At 34.9% G+C, this 20,530-nt stretch overlaps 1 protein-coding gene across 1 annotated transcript in view; it reads right to left on the bottom strand.

Annotated features, from left to right (window-relative positions):
- The window catches only part of DENND4C (DENN domain containing 4C), a 72,102-nt gene that overhangs the window by 39,332 nt on the left and 12,240 nt on the right, over nt 1-20,530 (bottom strand). The window contains exons 2-7 of the mRNA XM_062600552.1: nt 12,622-12,949; nt 5,253-5,505; nt 4,396-4,465; nt 3,050-3,219; nt 1,218-1,459; nt 269-335 (exon numbers count right to left, since the gene is read on the bottom strand). Coding sequence (XP_062456536.1) covers nt 269-335; nt 1,218-1,459; nt 3,050-3,219; nt 4,396-4,465; nt 5,253-5,505; nt 12,622-12,949 — 1,130 coding nt within the window. The remainder of the gene's footprint in view (nt 1-268; nt 336-1,217; nt 1,460-3,049; nt 3,220-4,395; nt 4,466-5,252; nt 5,506-12,621; nt 12,950-20,530) is intronic.

The following is a 20,530-nucleotide window of genomic DNA, read 5'->3' as shown; positions in this document are numbered from 1 at the left end:
CCGTCACAGAGTAATGCAAATGCTGCCTATATAATGAAAGAGTAATATATGATAAAGATTTCAAAAATGCATGTTGCATTATTCTGCCAGTTGTACCATCTGAAGTTTTTTTTGTTTGTTGTTTGTTTTACCTCAAGTTTGCATCCTTCTCACCCCTTTTCCCTCCCAGAAGAGGAATTTTTAAAGCTGAGTAAAAGCCTAACGGAAAAACCTTTCTAAAGTAAGAAAGGATCCTTCATTACCACAACACAGAAGATGTTTTGCTTACTTGCACAAGAATTCTCGGCCTTTGGGGTGAAGGGAAAGGTATATTGTGCATAAAGTGAGATATGTGCCTGAAAAGAAGAAAAGACCTTAGAAAAGTAGCACAAGGGACTGACGTCAATCATATTTTTTAATTACCATGGTACCATGTCCTAGGAATTTTACTAAGATTTATTTGCCATTTTTATAAGTTTAGGAGCCTTTTTATGAAAGCTTAAGGAAAAATAGCTCCACTCACCCATTTTTAGCGTGCAATATAATACTGGCAGCCTTAGGAATGTACACAGAAGATAAGAGTGCACTGGGATTTAGATATGCCATTTTAAGTCCCAAGATATCAAACTGTATACTACAGAGTTTCTAACGAAGCCTGGCTAAAGAGACTACATAATTTACTTCCAAAAGTCTAACGCTGTTGTGAAGATAGTACCATATTTAAATGATCTTACAGAACACCATACCATACAACTAGCCTCTATGCTATAGCCTCTAATAAATTATGTAAGTATAGAAGATAGAAGTCTCCTCTAAGTTATGTATATTGACAATCCATTTGCGTTAGTTTTCATGGTTCATGGAAATAGATTTAGATATTAATTGTTAACTCACAAAGTCCCTGAGCTTTTATTTAGTAATGTAAAATGCAGCACTGTAAACATTTAGCAAATATGGATCTTGTAACTCAGCCATCTGTCTGACATGGGTAAAGGCAAAAGTAAGCAGGCTTGACAAACTAACAGAAAAGCTCTGGTAAAATCCAGTTCATTTTTCTGGCACTGTAGAGGCAACACACTAAATGGAAGCAAAAATTACTTTTATCAGTACAATATAAGGTATACACCAAAAGCAAACGCATGGAGCAAGCATCAGCTAAGTGCCACATGTATAAACCACCTCACTTTGAACTGATACAATTGTCTGCTATACATAAATTTGGAAAAAGGTTTACATACTTTTCAATGGGAAGAGGATGAGGTCCAGAGACAGAGAGTTTGTAGATGAACATAAGAAATTTTCGAAATGCTTCAAAGAAAGGCCAATGTGAAAGAAGGCAGATACATTTGTTAGAATTGATAGACTTGGAAGTAATCACTTTTCTCTCTACAGCTGTCAGGAGCCCCAGCTGCAATTGTTGCTTTTCTGTTAACAGTTCCCGGGAATAAGGCTCATAAAACTGAATAGCAGCGCCATAAACCTAAAAAGATGAAAAAAGAGCTGAGTAGATCTACTACTAAAAGGAAAGTTGGGTTAACATTTCTGAAGCAGACTTAAGCCTTTGGTGTTTGCACACACACTACAATGCTTTTGTTGGTGGCTTCTGAAGCTACTTTCTATTTATGTAACATGCGTAAATAAAGTACCCTTACAAAAGAAATGTGAAATCTTTTAGACTCTTGGGCCTCCTTTCCTCTTTTTTCACAGCACTTTCCTCAACAAAACGAAGATAAACAATAAAAGGAATAGAACAGAACCAAATGATATATCATGACAGAACAGTATACATTAACTGTTACAAGTCAAATCATGTTAGGAAATGCTTATTTTCAATAATACTTCTGTATTAACACACTAAACAAGAAAACTTATTTTACTTTTGAGTTTACTTATTTTTTAAAATTAAATAGGTTCCAATCTTTTCTAAAATTCCCTCATTTGTCAGATTTTCATAATTAACTGAATTATTTTGGCAAGCTGAGTAAAGGGAGGAAGAGAGGGAGATGTATATCACAACATCTGTTCTTTCAGAAAAAAAAATGGCATTTTTTTTTATATAAACAAGGTTTAATACTTGTTAAATCAGTATTAAGGTGGCAAAATGCTTTTGCTTCTTGCTTGGATGTAAATTTCTGTAACTGGGGATCCAGACAGAGCAAAACACATATCACAACCAGTATTTATTATGACATCTTTTATAATTTAAGCTGTTAGTGATCATTAACAGAGTCTAACTTATCCTTCATAGCAAATAACTAATCACATATTACATTTGCTTACTCCCTCACATAGTTCACACACACACTTATAATTGTTGCTGAGTTGAAGTAACAGCTAGGATACTAATATCAAACTTGTTTCATTAGCAGCATCTATAACCTGTAGTACATCAAAAATCTGTAATCTCTGCCTGCATAGAGCTGCCACTGCCTTCTTGGATATGGCCCAAGTCATGCAACAAATCGCTGGTGTGTTGCCAATGTATGCTAGTGGCCTAGTACAGATTAAGCAGATCCTTGGCCTTCTGAGTTTATCGGTTCACGCAAACACAACTGAATTACTAGGCACTGCTGCTCGTAAAATCTTGGGAACCTTTCAGATGTTACCATTCAGCACATACTTTTCCTCTTTGCCTTGCTGTTTTCTGGTGACTATTTCCCTGTTCACACACAGAAGGATCTTTTATAATAATCATGGAAACCTTTTATTATAATCATAAGAACTTAAAACATTATTAATACATGCGGCAGCCAAACATCCCCTTAATAGGCAAACTCCTTTTCCATTGCTAGGAACTTCTTGCTTGAAAGAACAGGGAAATTCAGATCTTTTGACCTTTCATTTGGCTAAGCATACAGCTCTGCTTCTGTAAGACTAACTATCACAAACTCTTCCAGGTATTTCTTGTTTGGGCTTACATTTGTCTTATAGGAAAGCTTTAAATGTATACTTTTATGAGGCAAATATTTAACAATTTCTTTGTAATATTTCTCAGATATAGAAAAAATGTCTATTTTATTCTCTATCAGCCATTTAATTTAAAATACAAGTTCACTGCGTGCAGCCATACCTTTTCTGCAGAAGAACAGGTCAGTACAAATGTTGAGAATACTGGTAGTGGATATTTGGTTTGCGGGTCCCAGCACTCAATAGTAGCTCCCATAGGAAGGCAGAAGAGAGGTACAGAATCTGACAAAGGGAATGACTCATAGTTCTCCTGAGGGTATCTGAAAATTAAGCCTGGGGAAAAGAAGGAAGAGTAAGTGCACTTAATCTGCCAGCCCTAACCTGTGTGAGCAATATATTTAAATTGAACACCAAAATCTAGCTGAGTTGGACATAATAGCTGGAGATTACATCTACAGAAGTAAAAGTCTCATTTTACAGTAAGGCTAAGTTATCCAAATGATTATTTGGAAATTTTAAATGGAGAGTCTTTCTTTTGATAACCACTCAAACAACAGCAGATCGTAAAAACTAAGAGAAGATTAACCCAATTGGGAATCATCTGTGCTACTTAGATGTGACATTTAAGGGGATTCTATTACAAAGAAATTGATGGTATATCTATTACAATAAGAGCAGCAAGATCTTATGAACTTGCTGATCACATTTTCTGCTCATCTATTGATGTGTTCTGTATTAACCACTTTAACTGTTTAATATGCTTTCAGAAGCATGTTTGACTCTACCTGCTAGAAAGTATGCACACAAACATCAGCTTACTATTGCTGCTCATCTAGTTACTTTATGATACATTGTTTTCTATACTTTCCAGTTCTACTTGGTAGGTTTTTTTTCCTTTCAAATGAATTTCTCAGGTTTATCAGTTATTAAGAACAACTGCTTAAAGTTTTTTTCTTGGACTTTTTCATTAAAAAAAGAAATCTATAGCAACGCATTAAGTTAAGTTATAAAAGTGAGATTTAAAAGAAAAGATTTTCCTGTCATTCATTGTTTGGAATGTGCACTTTATTAAAGCAACAAATAGATATGAAATAGAAAAAAAGGAAAATATTTATCTTTCAAATTAAATGCAAAATGTTGGATTAGTTGTGAGACAAAAGTAAATATGAATAAGGTTGTCTGCTATCTCCAATTATTCCTTCTTTTCCATCCATCCCCAACACAAGAGATGAGATACAAAGTCTTCTGTACTTCTGCTAAAACTTCTAAGTTACCAAATCTGTCATGATATGAGCTACATTAAGAGCAATGCTCTTCTTTGCTTATTTTTTTGCCCAAGAAAAAGCTAGGGAGGCAAAGAAGGCATTACTGGTGTTGATTTCAACTAACATGCTCTATGAACAGAATTTTGATACACAGCACTTAAACTTTTTTAATTATTTGGTTTCAATAAGCTATTTAAATACTTCTGTTAGCATATTTATACAGTCTGCTTCTAAAATTACTTACCAGCTTTATATGCTAGTGAGTTAGAAGCTGGCACAGACTTCTTATAACAAAGGTATACACTGGAACCCCACTGTAAGACACAAATATCACCTTAGAGCAAACAAGGTTACAACAGGCAACAGAGAAAACAAGAATATTTGAATGTACTGCCACTTTCAAACAAAACAGACATAGTCAAAATAGACATGCCATTCTTTGGCTTATTCCAATCTAAGAATAGGGAAAATAAAACAGATTATTTTCAACTTTTACATTTCTTTTTTTGGGGGTGGGGTTATTTAAAAATCAGAATCTAATGGGAATCTCATCAATGGCAATGAAATTCTAAATGTTTTCACTGGAAGCTTTTATGGCACTTCTATGAAATGAGTTACATAGTTTTCTGAGGCTGAAGCATGTGATTCTTCAAACGGTAGAACGTAATCAGACAAACTGTCAAAAATTAAAAAACAAACTAAAAACAGTGACTGAAAAAAAAGAGTACAAGAACAGACTGTAAGCAGTAATTATCATTCTTTCACTCCTTAGTAACACAGGCGTTATTAACAAAGAAAAAAAATTGTTTGTGATTCATATTGAGTGTCAGCACTTTAAGAAAAAAAAGTCCTTAGTACTGCTTTTAAAGAGGAACTAGGTATAAATATGCAAACTGATAAAGGGAGTAATCAGATTTAATAAATAGTTTACAGGGAAAAATCAGAACAAGAAGAACTACAAAACTAAAGTCTCTCACACAGTATATGGAATGAAAGAGTTGTGATACAGCAGTAGAACAGTCATAAGAGAGCTAGTGAGTTCGAAGAGCTATTGCTTTTGTTTTTTGCCTTCAGAACAAAAAGATAAACTTAAATTCTCACCATGCCGCAATTTAAATTCTTATCAACTTTGCAGAATGTATGAGGAGGGGTTTCTCCTTTGCTGGTAACAATAACACAGATATCTGTCACTGCCAATGAATTTTGAGGTCGTACTGAAGGAGCCCTTCGATAAGTGATAAAGATCTGTTGAGAAGAAGCTGAACTATTGTTAACATTGGCACAACGACCATAAGGAGTAGCCTGAATCACTTCGCAGCCTGAAATGACACGTTCCTTCCCTTCATACAGAACTCTGCAGATAGGAGAGAGGAAAAAAAAAGAAAAAGAAAAAGACACCCACATATTATGCACATTCAAATTATATGTAAAGTTACTGGGGCAAATTCACAGAAATTGTCTACCTAGTAGCCACTGTCTTTGCATGCTATTACCACACCATTTTAAAGTCCATTTTGGATTTTGTCCTTGCTCACGTCTATGAGGCAAAGAAACTTTAAGGTATTTATATAGGCTAAAGAATCTTCAGGGAAACTGTAACTATGAAAAGAGAAAAATCAAGTCACACAAACAGATATACAGCTATATATATATATATATATATATATATATATATGAAGCACATAAATTTAAAAGAAGCTTTAAATTGTGTGTCCCCATTATATTTGGGCACATCTTATAAATTGTTTCCATCACTAAAATCATTTCAAGCTTACTTTTTAAAATAAAATGTTGGGGAGATAACAAGAGAAGACACTGGATTAATTTTTGGAGAAATGTATCAGTGAAGATTTAAATTCATAGTTTAGATAACAGTTCTTAAAAAAAAAAAAAAGACAAAAAAGGCGATCCATTTCACAAGAAGGATAGAAAAAATAACTACACACTGACTATATTCTTCAAAAGCAGAAGATATCTTATAGCCCCGTATGGCAAATATATTCACAAAGCTTGTATCCATTTCCTTAGCCATCTAAATTCCTTGGTTAGTTCTTCTCAGTTGCTGCTTAGAACTTCGTATTTTTAGGGGAGGAAAAAAAAAAAAGAAAAGAAAAGAAAGATCCTTTACAGCACTTCAATAAGGTGTACCTTTGCACCCAATCTTTCCACACATAAAATCATTAGGATGACATGGGACCATCACAACAGCTATGGAAGTCAAACTATACACCAGTGCATAATTTCATAACACATATTTTACAATGGGACAGGCTTTACCTTACTTTCCATAATCAAATAAGCAATGATTCCATTTACTTGATTCTCCAGAGCATACAGAATATTTGTCACTTTCAGATGAGTTTACAGCTTTGCAATGCAATACAAAATTTAGGATAAAGGTAATATATTTATTTACTTTTTCAATGATTTTGGTCTGCAGCTTCCAACCTACAGTCCACAACTTTGCTTTAAAATAAATAAAAATAAATAAATAAATAAATAAAACTTAAAAAAAAGCAGACAAAACATAGATAACTGCTTCAAACCATCCTGGGCTAAATATACTACAGACCACTAGGTAGGTACATATTTGAAAATTTCAAGTATATAACATTAAGGTCTTTTTTCCAGATCTAGTGATTCTCAGAACAATATAACATGAAGCTTTCAAAAGTCCTAAAAAGACTACTGTCCATTTTCAAACTAAAATAGAAATTACTATTCTGATTCCACAGAACAAACATGAATCACTTGTGATAGTATTTTGAACACATCTCAAATACAATCCTGGAATACTTTAATAAAGCAAAGAAATTGCATGAGTTGAAATTATATGAACGAATATGAACGAAGTAGCTATCAGGCTGCCAAATACATTGATTTAGCTAATTCTTGGAAGACTATATTCTAACCTTCAATAATTGTTCCAGTTTGTAGAGTCCAACCATTACGTTCTTGCTACATTTAAATCTGATAATGACTACACTGTTCAAAAGAGTGTAATACAAGTATTACTTCAGCAAGTACATGCTTAGCCAAATATTCTTATGGAAAAAAAATGCTCTCCTTATTTTGTTATCTATTTCATAAAGTTAAAAAAACAGTAGCAGCAACTGTCAGGACACCTTCATTCAGGCATCAGCATAAAGATTATATATAAAAACTCTTCATATCATTGCCTTGTATTAACCAGAACGGAATATTAACAGATCAGTCTCTAGTAGAAGCTTTATTTTCAATATTATTTCAACGTTATGTATTTTAATTAATTTTTTAAGTACAAATTTATTTCAGAAATATTTTTCAGTTGACAGCTTTTGAGAGGGAAACTGTATTTATATAGTTTATATTAATATTTGTAATTAGCTATTTATCAGTCAATTCCAGTAGTTCAATTTTTATAGGTTTTTAAGTACTCCCGGAAAGATACTTGAAGATTCAAGAAATCTAGTTGAGCAAGTACTTCTAAGAGATAATAGGCTAATCAGTTTTCAATACTGAACAATAGGGTCCCCCCAAACCTGCCACCCCCACACATATTACAGAAGTATTATTAAAAATAAATCATTTCCTGACTTCATGCATAATGATGATATTAAGAAAAACAACCAAAAAAAAATACCAACAGATCATTCAAAATAAATAATGATTTTAGTGATCCAGGTCAAAACATTAAGAAATTATACATGAAATATTTAACTTAATGTGCTATGTGTACAAAGTCCTTCCTGAGAGGAGTTTGCTCCTACTTGTTTTAACTTCTCAATGTCTGCCTTCAGATTCACTCATAATAATCAGGATAAGACTTGTTTCCTGCTGCTAAATTTACATCCTGGCCTTGATCCTAAGTACGTCTCATTCACCTATACATGCTAGCAACTTTAATGAAGTTTCATCTCAAGAAAAACAACCTACAGTTTCTTCCAGATTTTAGGCCCTTTCCAAGCTAGACTAAGAACTTGATATCTCTTCACAAGAGTGTTTCACACTGTATGTGTAAATGCCATCCTGACCAGTTTTACCAGATTAAAGGTATGCCTCAAAAAAATCAGATAACATTATTTAGAAGATAAATGCTGCCTTCTTGCAGATATAGAGTTTTCTTTACACCAAGATTTTTGATTCAGCTTCTGCAAACCATTTTAAAGGCAGACTGTTGCAACATTGCATAGCATGGGCCTCCTCTTCAGTTTGATTCCTCCCCTATTTGCAGCTAGGTTTCTGCCTTTTACAATCTTTATACAAAATAGCTCTTTACAACAACTCCTCCCATCTCATTTAAGAAAGAGAAGGTAGTATGCAAATACTAGATAATAAAAGAGGTAAAAACAAGCAAACAACACGGTAGGCAGTAGGGAAGAGCAGAAACATGGGCTCAAGCAGAGGGAGAGGATTTAGATATATCTACTGCCACCACCATTATTATTAATCTAAACATACAATTTACTAGTTTTGTCATTATTATTACTGCTTCAAATGTTACTGCCAGATGTCACATAAGTGAGTTTTAGGGTACAATGGAAGATATTGGCTATTGAGAATATCTTCCAGTTTCTCTTTTGCTCTCCAAAACTTGAGTTCATTTTGAGTTCAGCTCTCCTGCAGATACTTTCAGAAAACAGGTATGCTGAATGAGACAGGCCCCTGACACAGAATCACTAACCAAAAATTTCATCATACTTAAGAAAGTCAGTATTTCCTTATATGCCCAAGGAAAGTTAAGTAATGTTTGGATTACTCAGTAATAAAAGAACCTCTGCTTCAGGTAAGAAGTCTAGTATTCTTTCCTATACATGCAACCTTCCTCCCCAGCTTGGTTCTTACTATAGAAAGTGTTATAAATAGCTCTCCCATATTCATAATCGAAGTGAGGGTGGGGGGGGGGGGGAAATCAATTGAAGGTAAGATCTTGTTTCAGAGTCACATTGTACCTAAATCAAAATAAATCTCAAATCTCAGTTCACCTCCACTTCTGGAATGGTAGGAAAAATATTTGGAAGTAGTAAAATGACTGGTAAATTAATTTATTTACAAGTCTGTAGAGTTAAGATACTGAATTTCACAGCTACACACAAGTAAGGGAGCTTAAAGAGCTCTCATTTAAGAATGACAACTTTATTCTTTCAAATAAAAAGAGCAAACATCCACTCCTATTACAAACACAAATACAGGTGATACAGTTTTTAGAAATTTGCAAATTGCATGTCACAGCAAATGTAATATCCAGAAGCTGGGCACAGGGCCTAATGCATGCAAGTGAGGACTGCAGTAGGAAGTCACTTTAGCAATTTACAGATACTTAAATTTAAAAACAAGTAGAATAAGAAGGTGGGAAGGGAAAGAATAGAGGACACGGAAATAAAGAATACAAGGGAAATAACAGGAAATAAAATAATCAGTAAGGTAGGAGTACAACCTCATCTCTATTCCCTCCAAAAACCCACTTGTTTAATAATTATTTGTTTAATCAATTTACCTGAAATAGCCCTGGAAGAAGTATATACAAACATATACATACTCATAAATAATCATTCGAATGCTAAGACTGCAAGATAACTAAGCTTTAGATGCATCTTAACAAACTGGACACAAGATTATGGATCAGACCATTTCAAAATATGTACTTTTCCTTACACTGTATTTCACATACAGTTCCTTATTTTAAAAGATAGTATAAATTTGCTTTCAGACTATACACTTAACATATACTACATCTCTTGCCTCAAACCCCACTTTCATTTGAACATACTGACATTTACAAAAATTTGCTCTAGCCATCTTTTGCATGTAGCTTCAAAACAACAGGAGCAGCAGGGGGAAAACGTTAACATGCATCATTGCTCAGAGAGAAAAGCCTCTCGTCATTTTGTTGTGTGTGACAACTGAACTAAATTTTTCTATGTAAAACAAATAAAATGCATGCTACTTGCCAAATACCACACTTTTCACCAATATTTAAAAAAATGCATCTGTCAAAAGCTTTCAGTCAGTCTGCTACTTTTCTAATTTGCTGTACAGCAGGATCCACTGATCCCCATGAAAATAACTGAAGCACTGAAATTCTTAAAACTGTGAGAGGCATGAAAATAAACGTGCTGGCAAAGTCTTTTCCATAAACCAGCAGACTTCAGCATATACTTCACTTCATCTCACTTTAGAAATTTTTCCTTTTGCTGAAACTTACTGAAGTTTGTCACATAATTCAAAAATAACTGTATACTGCAATTCCACAAGTTCAGATCCTGTTATAACAATTTTCTAATCCTGCAGTGTCAATCACATGCATAAAAGAAGATTATTTTAAATACACAGGAGACTACTGGAGATTATTAGAAAATAATTTAGACAATCAAGCTCTGAGCTATACCAGGTTTATTATACAATTTGAACCTATCTTTAATGCACAGATCTTATGTAACTAATTTCATTACTAAAATTTCACTACTAGTTTTTCCCCAACTAGACTCTACTTTTAAGTTAGCATTAATAAAGTGGAGATCAACTGCAGAGTATATATGCAACCACATTCTAGTATTTTGCTTCACATGATTAAACTTAAAAATGAAATTAACTAGTCTTTGTTTAGCCTAGCTATTAGTAGAGAGATATTTATGTCTTCAGTTCCACTTCATTACTTATTTAATTACTAAATAAGGAAAACCATGTACCTTTCTTAATTTATCACCACTATAGCAGTTTGCCTCACCCATGCTCCACTGTCTTTTTCTGATTCTTCTCCATGGAATTCTGCAACGTTCTTTCCCAAATGAGAGCAGTAGCAGTGCTACATGCAGCAGTTTAGAAAATCCAACACAGTAGTGCTGCATGGGTTATCATAAATTATTACCTTAAGAATCTAGTAGTATAGAGTACAACATTCACCACCTCAAGATCTTGGAGGACCTTACAATATTGGTCCTTAAATACTTACAATAAACTCAGTATCCTGAAAGTAATAAAATTAGTTAAAAGCTTCTCTGTCCAGGTTGCCCACCTGCATTTAACTGAGCACCGAACTTAAAGTACTCATAATGACCAACCACAGAGTTCAGAAAAATTTCAGAATGGAAAAGCCGTTTACCGGCCTAAATTCTCCCATTTTTCAACACAGCAACTATATTGATAACAAAGCCTCAAACACATTAATTTGACTTTAAGAAGCACCTAAGTTTATTAAATTGTCTACCTCCAAAACATTATTTAGAGAGTCAGAGAGGTTCCTAAAATTTGTTCAGAAAACACCCCACATAGGAGCACCAGCTTGCAGCTGAGCACACACGCCAGACATAAGCTGACATCAGGAAAACACAGGAAAGATTACTTACTTTCAGATAAACTCTGGTGCTAGTCTGGATTTCAGAACTGAGAATTAGCAAATTTCAGAGTGAAAATGTTGCCCTTGTATTGTAACCTTGAATCTTAAAATTCACCCCTTTAGTCTTTAGAACTTAAAAAGCAGTAGCATCACATACTTTCCAAAGTAAGCACTAATTCTGAAACACCATTCTTCTTTTAAAAGGAGTATCTGAGACCAATTATAACTAGATTTTTTCACTCTAAAATCAATTCTGTATCTACATAAATAGAACAGCTTACTGACCTAAACATAGTCTGTCTTAGGCTTCAGCAAAAGGAATTTATAAATATTTCTGGAGAATGACTATGAGGTTTCATTTACCAATTATAAGAATCTAGCCCCTAAGAGTTTTTGCATGTAATCAAAAGACTAAATGTAAATGTTTTTGGAATTAGTTAACAAGTGCCATAGACATCAGTGATATAACACAGTAAAATATATTCAAGTATTTAAATATAGTATTAAGAACTCTATAGAAACTTATGCTTCACACATCAAAAAGCTGTGGTTTATGCCATACAAGTAGCATGAGAGTTGCCAAAAGCCTACACAACCCAGGGTTTGTAGCCAATCATGTCAGAATTTGTAAGCAACCATACAAACACTCTGATCTGACAGTAAGGCAGACTACAAGATCATTGGTAGCTGGACAAACTTTAAGCACTTTGATTCCATGTCCTACCATTATTAAGTGGTATGTTTCACACTAAGCATTAAAATGAACTCTCTGAATTAACCATTTTTGTCTTCTAATTTAGATCAAACATTGTATTCTTGGCTTTCCATTACATCATTTCTATACATTAATTTTGTGCTATGCCTTCTTGCCTTTCATAAAACTGTAATTCGTTTCTTATATTTGATTTGCTCCATTATACATTCCTCTTATCATTTTAAACATTATCATTCATTTTAGAGAGGCAGGTTCAATAGAAGATTGCCACTTTTTTTCTCCAAATTATTTTAGAAAGGGAATATTACACACAACAAACAATATAGATAGATCCAAAGAAAATACACTTTTAGAAGTATTCTGACAACTGTTTTTATTATCATCTATGAAGAGTAATAACTTACTATTGAAGGATAAACTAAGCAGTTAAAAAATCTCACCCAATATCAATAAGAGGTGGTTTGTCCCAGCCTCTCTTGTAGCAAAGAAAAAGCTCTGGACTCTTAAGACTCCCATAGTTTAAGTTTGCTTGAAGGGCTGTAGGGGTGGCTTCAATACAGGTGTATCCCTCTGGAACAGTCTCACCAGCTGATTTAATTATCACAGCAATGTCTGTAATAGGAGCTTTTGGATCAATTGACTTTGTTTCATGGCGGCTTATTTCTTGGTCCAGGAGAGATGCGGTATCTGTATCAGTGAGCCCTGCTACTACAAAATAGTCAGCCACTCGTGGACTTTTGTCTTCTGTCATGGTTAGGTCAGTAATTTCTGGAAAAAATAATGAGAGAAAAATCAAATACTTGGCTTTCATATTAAACTCCTTCCTTCAACAACAATTCAAAGACTTATTTTATTTGCTAAAACTTCTTTAAAATTCCCATGTAGACTTGTAAAGATTTCATGAAAATTCTAGGGCAATTTCACAGCAAACCCTTTCATTTCTGCTGCTCAAGAAGACCGCACTATAGGAATTTGATTCCAGTTCTACTGCCACAACAAACACATTTTAGAACAAGAATGCTTTCAACCGATCCTTAAGTGAGATAAAGAAGAAAAAGCTCCTACCAGAGCAGGTATATAGAAGGTTGCTCAGCATAAGATATTAAACCACTCAAATTCTTCACAGGCCACAAATTAATGCAAGTATATCTTACTTAAAGCATCTATGTTTTACTATCATCACACTGAGTAATCTGACTACACAATCATACTGTTATTTATAGAAGAGGGAACAATTCACAGTATATACTTACTAAAGTACCTTTGGCACATTTTACCTATTTTGCTGCAGAATGTAGACTTAATAATGCAATCTTGAGACATGTAATTGGCAACAGTAACATCTGGAAGCTCTTTACAAAAATCACACATCCAAAACCACATTTCATCAGCTGATCAGGCAATTCACATCACTGCTCAGCTGTACATTCCAGATCTGGAAAAAGTTGTTCTCCCAATAGCCTGTTCACTAATCTAGTTTTAAAGTAATGAAATTTAGTTTTATATTAAGAGCAAAATTAGCTTCCATACTGTGCCCAAATATCACAAGTACAATCCCAAATATTAGAACTCAAGAAATTGACAACTACTGTATAAGTATTTCTCTCTCAACTCTTGAAAAGACAAACAATCACACTCAATACTATTCTACACTTACATGGAGCTAGGGACCACCTACTTTTGGATCCCATGTTTACATCATGAAAACTTTTGGGCTTCATCTACAAACTTAAGCAAAAATAGAATCCTTGTTTCTGCCTCTGAACACAAGTCTTCCACAGCTATAGAGGTCCTAGCTACAAAGGAGTGACGGTCCTTCAGTCAGCTGAAGAAAAATTATCATCAGTTACTCACATCTGGCAGGTTTGTAAAAAAATACTGATGCAAGATTATGCAACTATAGCACCTACCACCATGCTATAGTTCCTTGTAATGGGAGGGGAAGGCAGAGAGGAGAAAGAAAATAAAAAATGCTTATACTTACACAAACCTATAGAATCCTTTACTCCATATACCTCAACTTTTGATTTTTTAAAACACTGAAGTGATAACTTAAATTCTTATAATCACGAAAGGAGGAAGCCTACATCCATCTTTCAAGAGTCTTCTCTTCTGCAATTTTTTTTTCCACGGTGATTTTCACAACATTACTTCAGTGTTCTCTAAACCCTTTGGCTAACAGCTTTATAGGTTAATCTGAAAACAGAGATCCTGGGAAGACACACAGAAGCGTCTGGCTTCCCTGAAAAAGCACTGGGACAGCAACTTACACGACTGAGTTTTTGTCACAAAATATACAGATCTTGTATCCACAGAAACTACAAAATGTTTGTTCGCTTTTGTCAGATGTCTGGTGCCTAGGTTTCTGGAAAAACATAAAGCAACCTGAAAGCCATAATTCCTTGTGAAGCTTCTGAAAGACTTTTGACTACAGGACTTGTAGCAGTTGATCTTGTTTAAATACTGTTGTGAATAGCATGGCATTAGTGATAAGCCCTTTCACAGATAACTAGGTCTGCAGGAGGTAATGGCTTTGATCTAATCTCACATAAACCAAAGCTTTCACTAAGAGATGATCTGCCACTGCTCATTCCCACCTTTTCTTTTCTTCAGAACTAGAGTCCGTGCAGCTACATAATAAACTGGATCAAGGAACTGCTCTGGTTAAGTGCTAGCCTGGCAAGGCCTGTTTACTGTTCACCCAGAGTAGTTCTCCAGTGATTCCATGTGTCAGCACAAAAGCAGTAGCAGTATGCTTCTTTCAGCAGCAGCAGCAGCACTGGCTTGTACTGGATTAACCATAAAACTGCAAGTAATGTCTGAAGTATTTCATTCAGTCTTTTCCACAGAATAACCCCCCCCCCCCCAAAAAAAAAAAAAAAAAAAAATCCACCCCCCAAAAAACTTTTTGCTCTTACAAAAGAAACTCTAGCCCAAAACACACATACACATGCCCTGCCCTAAGCCATAATAAACCATATTCTAAAAATCATTAGTTACACTTAACATGCATGATACCCAACTACAAAAAATACTGCTAAAATTAGCAAAGTAGTTGGCATTATCTGAAGAGCTTTCTAAAGCCAAAATGTATTTTTAAAATGATTCAGTCTTTTACTATCTGCAATGTGTTCAGGCAGCTCAATATCACACTCTCTCAGCACAAACATTAAAATCTATCACTCACATTCACACTTAGTGAACAGAGCAGGAAATAAAACAGTAATGATAACAACAGCAAACAATGTCAGAAGTCTCACAATAGCTGGTGTTTTTAATCACAGTTGGATTTCCTGGTATCATGCTGCAATACTTCTCCCTTAAAACACTTCTAAAAGTGGAAGTTTAGCTTTCCTGACTACACAAAGGAGGAAGAAAAGAGAAAAAAGGGACTTTAAAAATTAAAAACCAAAATTTAGAAAGTTAGCATACAAACGAATAGAATCCACTCCAACATTTTTTACCACTGGGGGCCAACCTGTAGCAATTGGTTACCAAAATGCACACTCTTTTAGTTAAGATTTTACAACTTTCTTCTAGCTATGGAAATTCTGTGTAATATGTGGCAGGCAGAAGTCAGAGTCATAAGACAATGCAGCTGAGAAACTTGGCACACAACTCTCATATGTCAGCACAACGTTAAGAGACATTTTCAGAATGTTCAAATCCCTCAAAACAGTTCCTCTCTTTTCCATAAGGATAAGAGAAGTAAGATCATAGAATCGGTAAGGTTGGAAGGGACCTCTGGAGATCATCTAGTCCAACCTCCCTCATCAGCAGGGTCACCTGCATGTTAGACAGGGTTGCATCCAGGCGAGCCTTGAATATCTCCAGAGAAGGAGACTCCACAACCTCTCTGGGCAACCTGTGCCAGGGCTCCGTCACTCTCACAGGGAAGAAATTCCCCCTCACGGTCAGGCAGAACTGCCTGTGGTTCAATTTCTGCCCATTGCCTCTTGTCCTGTCACATGGGACAACTGAAAAGAGTTTGTCCCTGTCCCCTTGACACCCTCCCTTCAGGTACTTGTACACATTGATCAGATCCCCCCTCAGTCTTCTCTTCCCCAGGCTGAGCAGGTCCAGCTCTCACAACTGTTCCTCATAGGGCAGGTGCTCCATACGCTGGACTCTCTCCAGTAGCCCCATGTCTCTCTTGGACTAGAGAGCCCAGAACTGGACACAGTACTCGAGATGCAGCCTCCCCAGGGCTGAGGGGAGGGGCAGGATCACCTCCCTCCACCTGCTGGCAACACTCTTCCCAGTGCACCCCAGGAGACCATTGGCCTTCTTGGCCACAAGGGCACATTGTTGGCTCATGGTCAACTTGTCATCCACCAGCACTCCCAGGTCCTTCTCTGCAGAGCTGCTCTCCAGAAGGTCAGCCCCCAGCCTGTACTGGTGCCTAGGGTTATTTTTCCCTACATGCAGGACTCTACACTTGCCCTTGTTGAACTTCATGAGGTTCCTCTCCGCTCAACTCTCCAGCCTTTCCAGATTTAAGATCTCAAGTAAATGTTACTCAGCTCTTCAAGAACTTACTTTCCTACTCTAGCAAAAATTTAAAGGAATAGGACCTCCCAAAAGAGATCTTAAAGTAACCTCTTAATTAATCCATAATTATCTTCTTTTTATCTACAATGCTGTTATATTAAACATACATCTGTAAGTTACAATATAGCCACCAAAACATAGAAATAGGATCTTCAGCAGTGTTTAGTAAGTCATTTATTAAATGCAATTGAGTCAACAGTTGAACATACATTTAGTAAAAAACATTTAGGAAAACATTATTTCCGTGCACTACTACAGAATATACAGAAAATTTTTCAGTTCTTCCTCTCCAACAACTCATTTTAGTTCGACATCTCTAAAAAGACAAATCTTTACCACAAGCCTTTCATTCCTAGTAAGTCGCAACATAAGAGATCTCTCTCTAAATAGGTGGTAAAATAATTGAAGTCTAGAATTCTAGCTATTAGTCCACTCTAAACCTAAAAATACTTCAGTTGTAAATTATCCTCCAAGATCTCATCAGAAGATCAGCATAAATCTAGAAATAAATGAAAAATGTGAATACACTTCTAGTAAGCTGACTTAAATGAAATATAAGCTGCATAAAGCTGCAAACAGTAGCAACAAGTGGGAAAGAAAGGTTGTTACAGAAGACAAATCTGATAGTTTACATAAAAATGTCATTAATAAGTATGACATTATTAAGTAGAAGCTGTTCTTGGAAATTTGTGTGTATGCATTCACTTCAGAGTAAAAATATCCACTTTTTATACCTAGGAATAGAATATAACAGACATTTTTATAGACAAAAAATAACCTCTCTGCAACTGAAGAAACTTTACTGCTACATACAGTGACACATAGTTTTACTGTATCTTGTACTCTACTTCACTGGAGAAAGAGATGCCTTCAATGTTTCTTTCTAAGATAAAGTCTTTCTTACAACTTTTTCCTTCACAACCCAAATGAAGATTTAAAATACTCTTGACTCTAAATCAAAGTCTTGACCTAAGTCACAAATAATAACATTTAAACTACAAAGCACTTTTTGAGCCCGTTTTCAATACAGTCAAGGTCCAAATTATCTAAATAATTGAAAATATTGAACAGATGGTCACAGTACCGACATTTTAAATGTTTTTCTGCAAGCGATTAATGAACAGCCCATGACTTCGAAATCTACTAACCTACAAAGCTTACTTTCATTTTCTTTTTGATGCTGTTAATAACCACAAATTACAATGGCAATTATTGTGTGGCAGTGTGCCTGCACAAATGACTGAAGCACTCGTAAAAGATGGGATATTATCCCTAGAACAGCAAATAGTTTTTGAATCAGACTGCATGGAAAATAAAAGTTTTATTCTAGACTGAATTATAACTTCAGCACTTTTTGTATACTGTGGCTGGACTATCTATTCTGTAAAGGGCTGCAGAGTTAAGATGTTTTGGCAATGTAAATGCTGAACAAAATTCAGGACTTCCAAACAAATGTTTTGTTTTGGAAACAAGTTACACTTGGCTATCAGCAGTAAACAAATTAAAAAGAATTAACATGCATTCTTCTTAAATGTTTATTTCTAAAATAAACTGGCCTAATAACCAAGGGAGACACTGCGTCAGATAAATGAATTCAAACACAAAGATTCCGCAGGATGGATACATGACCGTGTGTCAGGAAGCCATTTGGGCTGTAGTCAGTAGATATACCAAGTAAACGAGTATTGTTATGTTTTTTGAACATCAAGCTAGGGAAAACTTACAAAGTCTGTAACAGACACTACCACAGCTACCCCTACTTCTCAGTACAGAACTTAACAAGCAATTTGCCTACGCCTTTATACATATAACCTCTCCATTATTTGCAGTGAACTGATCAGAAGGGGGAAAAAAAATCAAGAGAAAAAGTTTACCTTTCTAGAAATGCAGAAATAGCCATTGCTATGGTAGAGAAATATGATCTTAACTCTTTATTCAACATATTATTTCTGCATCTTTTGCTGAGAACAAGTTACATTACTGAAGAGGGAAAACAGATCAATTTGTCTTTCCACTGTGTATAAGAATTTTCATTTATGCAGTATTTTGTCTTAACTTTATACAACAGCATCAATGAAGAAATGTTTTAAGTGAGTCACTTTGGAAACATCCATGATCCACACTAAAAGCCATATTTAACATAAATGTTAAAGATTTGAAATGCATAATTAGCAAAACAGCGCACTAAAGATAAAGTGGTATCAGCTGTACTTTATGACTGAAAATGAGGGGTGGAATTTGCAAATGTTTTCGAAAATTTTGTCTTTGAAGACATGTTAGAAGAAGCTAACTCACTGTAATTGACAGCAAAAAGATAAAGTAAGGTTGCACTACCCTTTAGTTCAACCTGTCACACACTTCTCTCTGCACACACTTCAAATAACAAAGTATACTATACAGTATTTTGTAATAGCTGTAAACACAAAGGCATGACAAATTTTATAAGAAGAAATTGATTACACTAGGAAGGTCAATCTTGTAGACCTAAGTGACGTTATTTCAGAACATTAAGTTTCAGTCTCCTAGGAGAAGAGAAGGAACAGCCTGAATTTTGTTTGGATACTGGTTTAAATATCACTAAGGAAGTGAAAAAGACTGTTTATTAAAGCATCTATTTTCTTTCTGAGAAGTTACAATATCACTAAGAATTTTCTAGGGCATTCCACAGAAATCATATTTAAATACAATGGCCAAAGGACTGAAACAACTATTGCATGTAAAGTACATTTCCACTATTGTGAAGTTCTTAAAAAAATAGCATCAATTGTATAGCTTTCTTCCTTTTTTATTTTTTGAACTATTTCCTAGTTTATTATCCAATTACAGAAGTGCACAATGAAGTTATTTCTCAATATTAACTATATCTAAGAAATCAGAATGCTTGCTTTTATACTTACTAATTGCTGCAAATACTGTCTTTCTTTAACTGATTCCAAGATATCGAATCTAGTATTTGATGCTTTAAAAAGCAAAGAAAATCATGAATTCTACTTGGCAAATGAAACTTATTTTAGACAGTATTCTTAAACACAAAATATAGATATGATCCTAGTGCACAAACATACCTGCATAAGCTTAAATTTAAATAGCACATGCAAAGACAGTCACTAATATAGTATAACCAGAATGCACTAAAGCATACACACAGGGTTTCCAAGTAACTGGCACTCTAGTTGCTTTTTTATTCACAAATGTCTTCATACATAGTTCATATCAGTACATTTGTTCATACTGCAGTCATTTTTAAGCAAGCCCGTTTCTACTCAGACAGGCATGCAACTTCAGCTGGTGTAACACGTATCAGCTTGGAGCATGTGGGAGAGCAGAAATCAAACCTTACATATGGCAGCACAGATGATTCAAAACCACTACAGAATGTAACATGATAACCTAGAATTTTCAAGAATGTGTTGAAAGAGTTTGGGAGAACTGAGGAGGCTATCAAACATTTAAGATGTCCTTAGCAATAAACGCTCACGTGTTACATAGAACCTGTATGTAGACAAGTCTATAAAGTGTATTCAACTATGTATAAGAATATACCATGTCAATTAACAATTAAGGACAAGGTAAAGTAGTGTTACCCCAAGCACACTGTTAGCACCCAACAGGATTTAAAGAGAAAATACTGGGGCACGCATAATCTACAGATCCTTAGCCACCAATATCAATAATCAGTAAGAAAGAAAAGTAATTCCTAGATGTGCATTTGATGACAATATAACAAGCATGTTCTAGAATGTTATACTGTCCTCAGTTATGAAAGGAAACAACAGTTTCAGTCACCTGCTGAATCAC

The sequence above is a fragment of the Rhea pennata genome, chromosome Z (genome assembly GCF_028389875.1).
Source record: "Rhea pennata isolate bPtePen1 chromosome Z, bPtePen1.pri, whole genome shotgun sequence".
Lineage (NCBI taxonomy): Eukaryota > Metazoa > Chordata > Aves > Rheiformes > Rheidae > Rhea > Rhea pennata.
The sequence above is the reverse complement of the archived record's forward strand: the minus strand, read 5'-3'. Positions and strand labels throughout refer to the sequence as shown.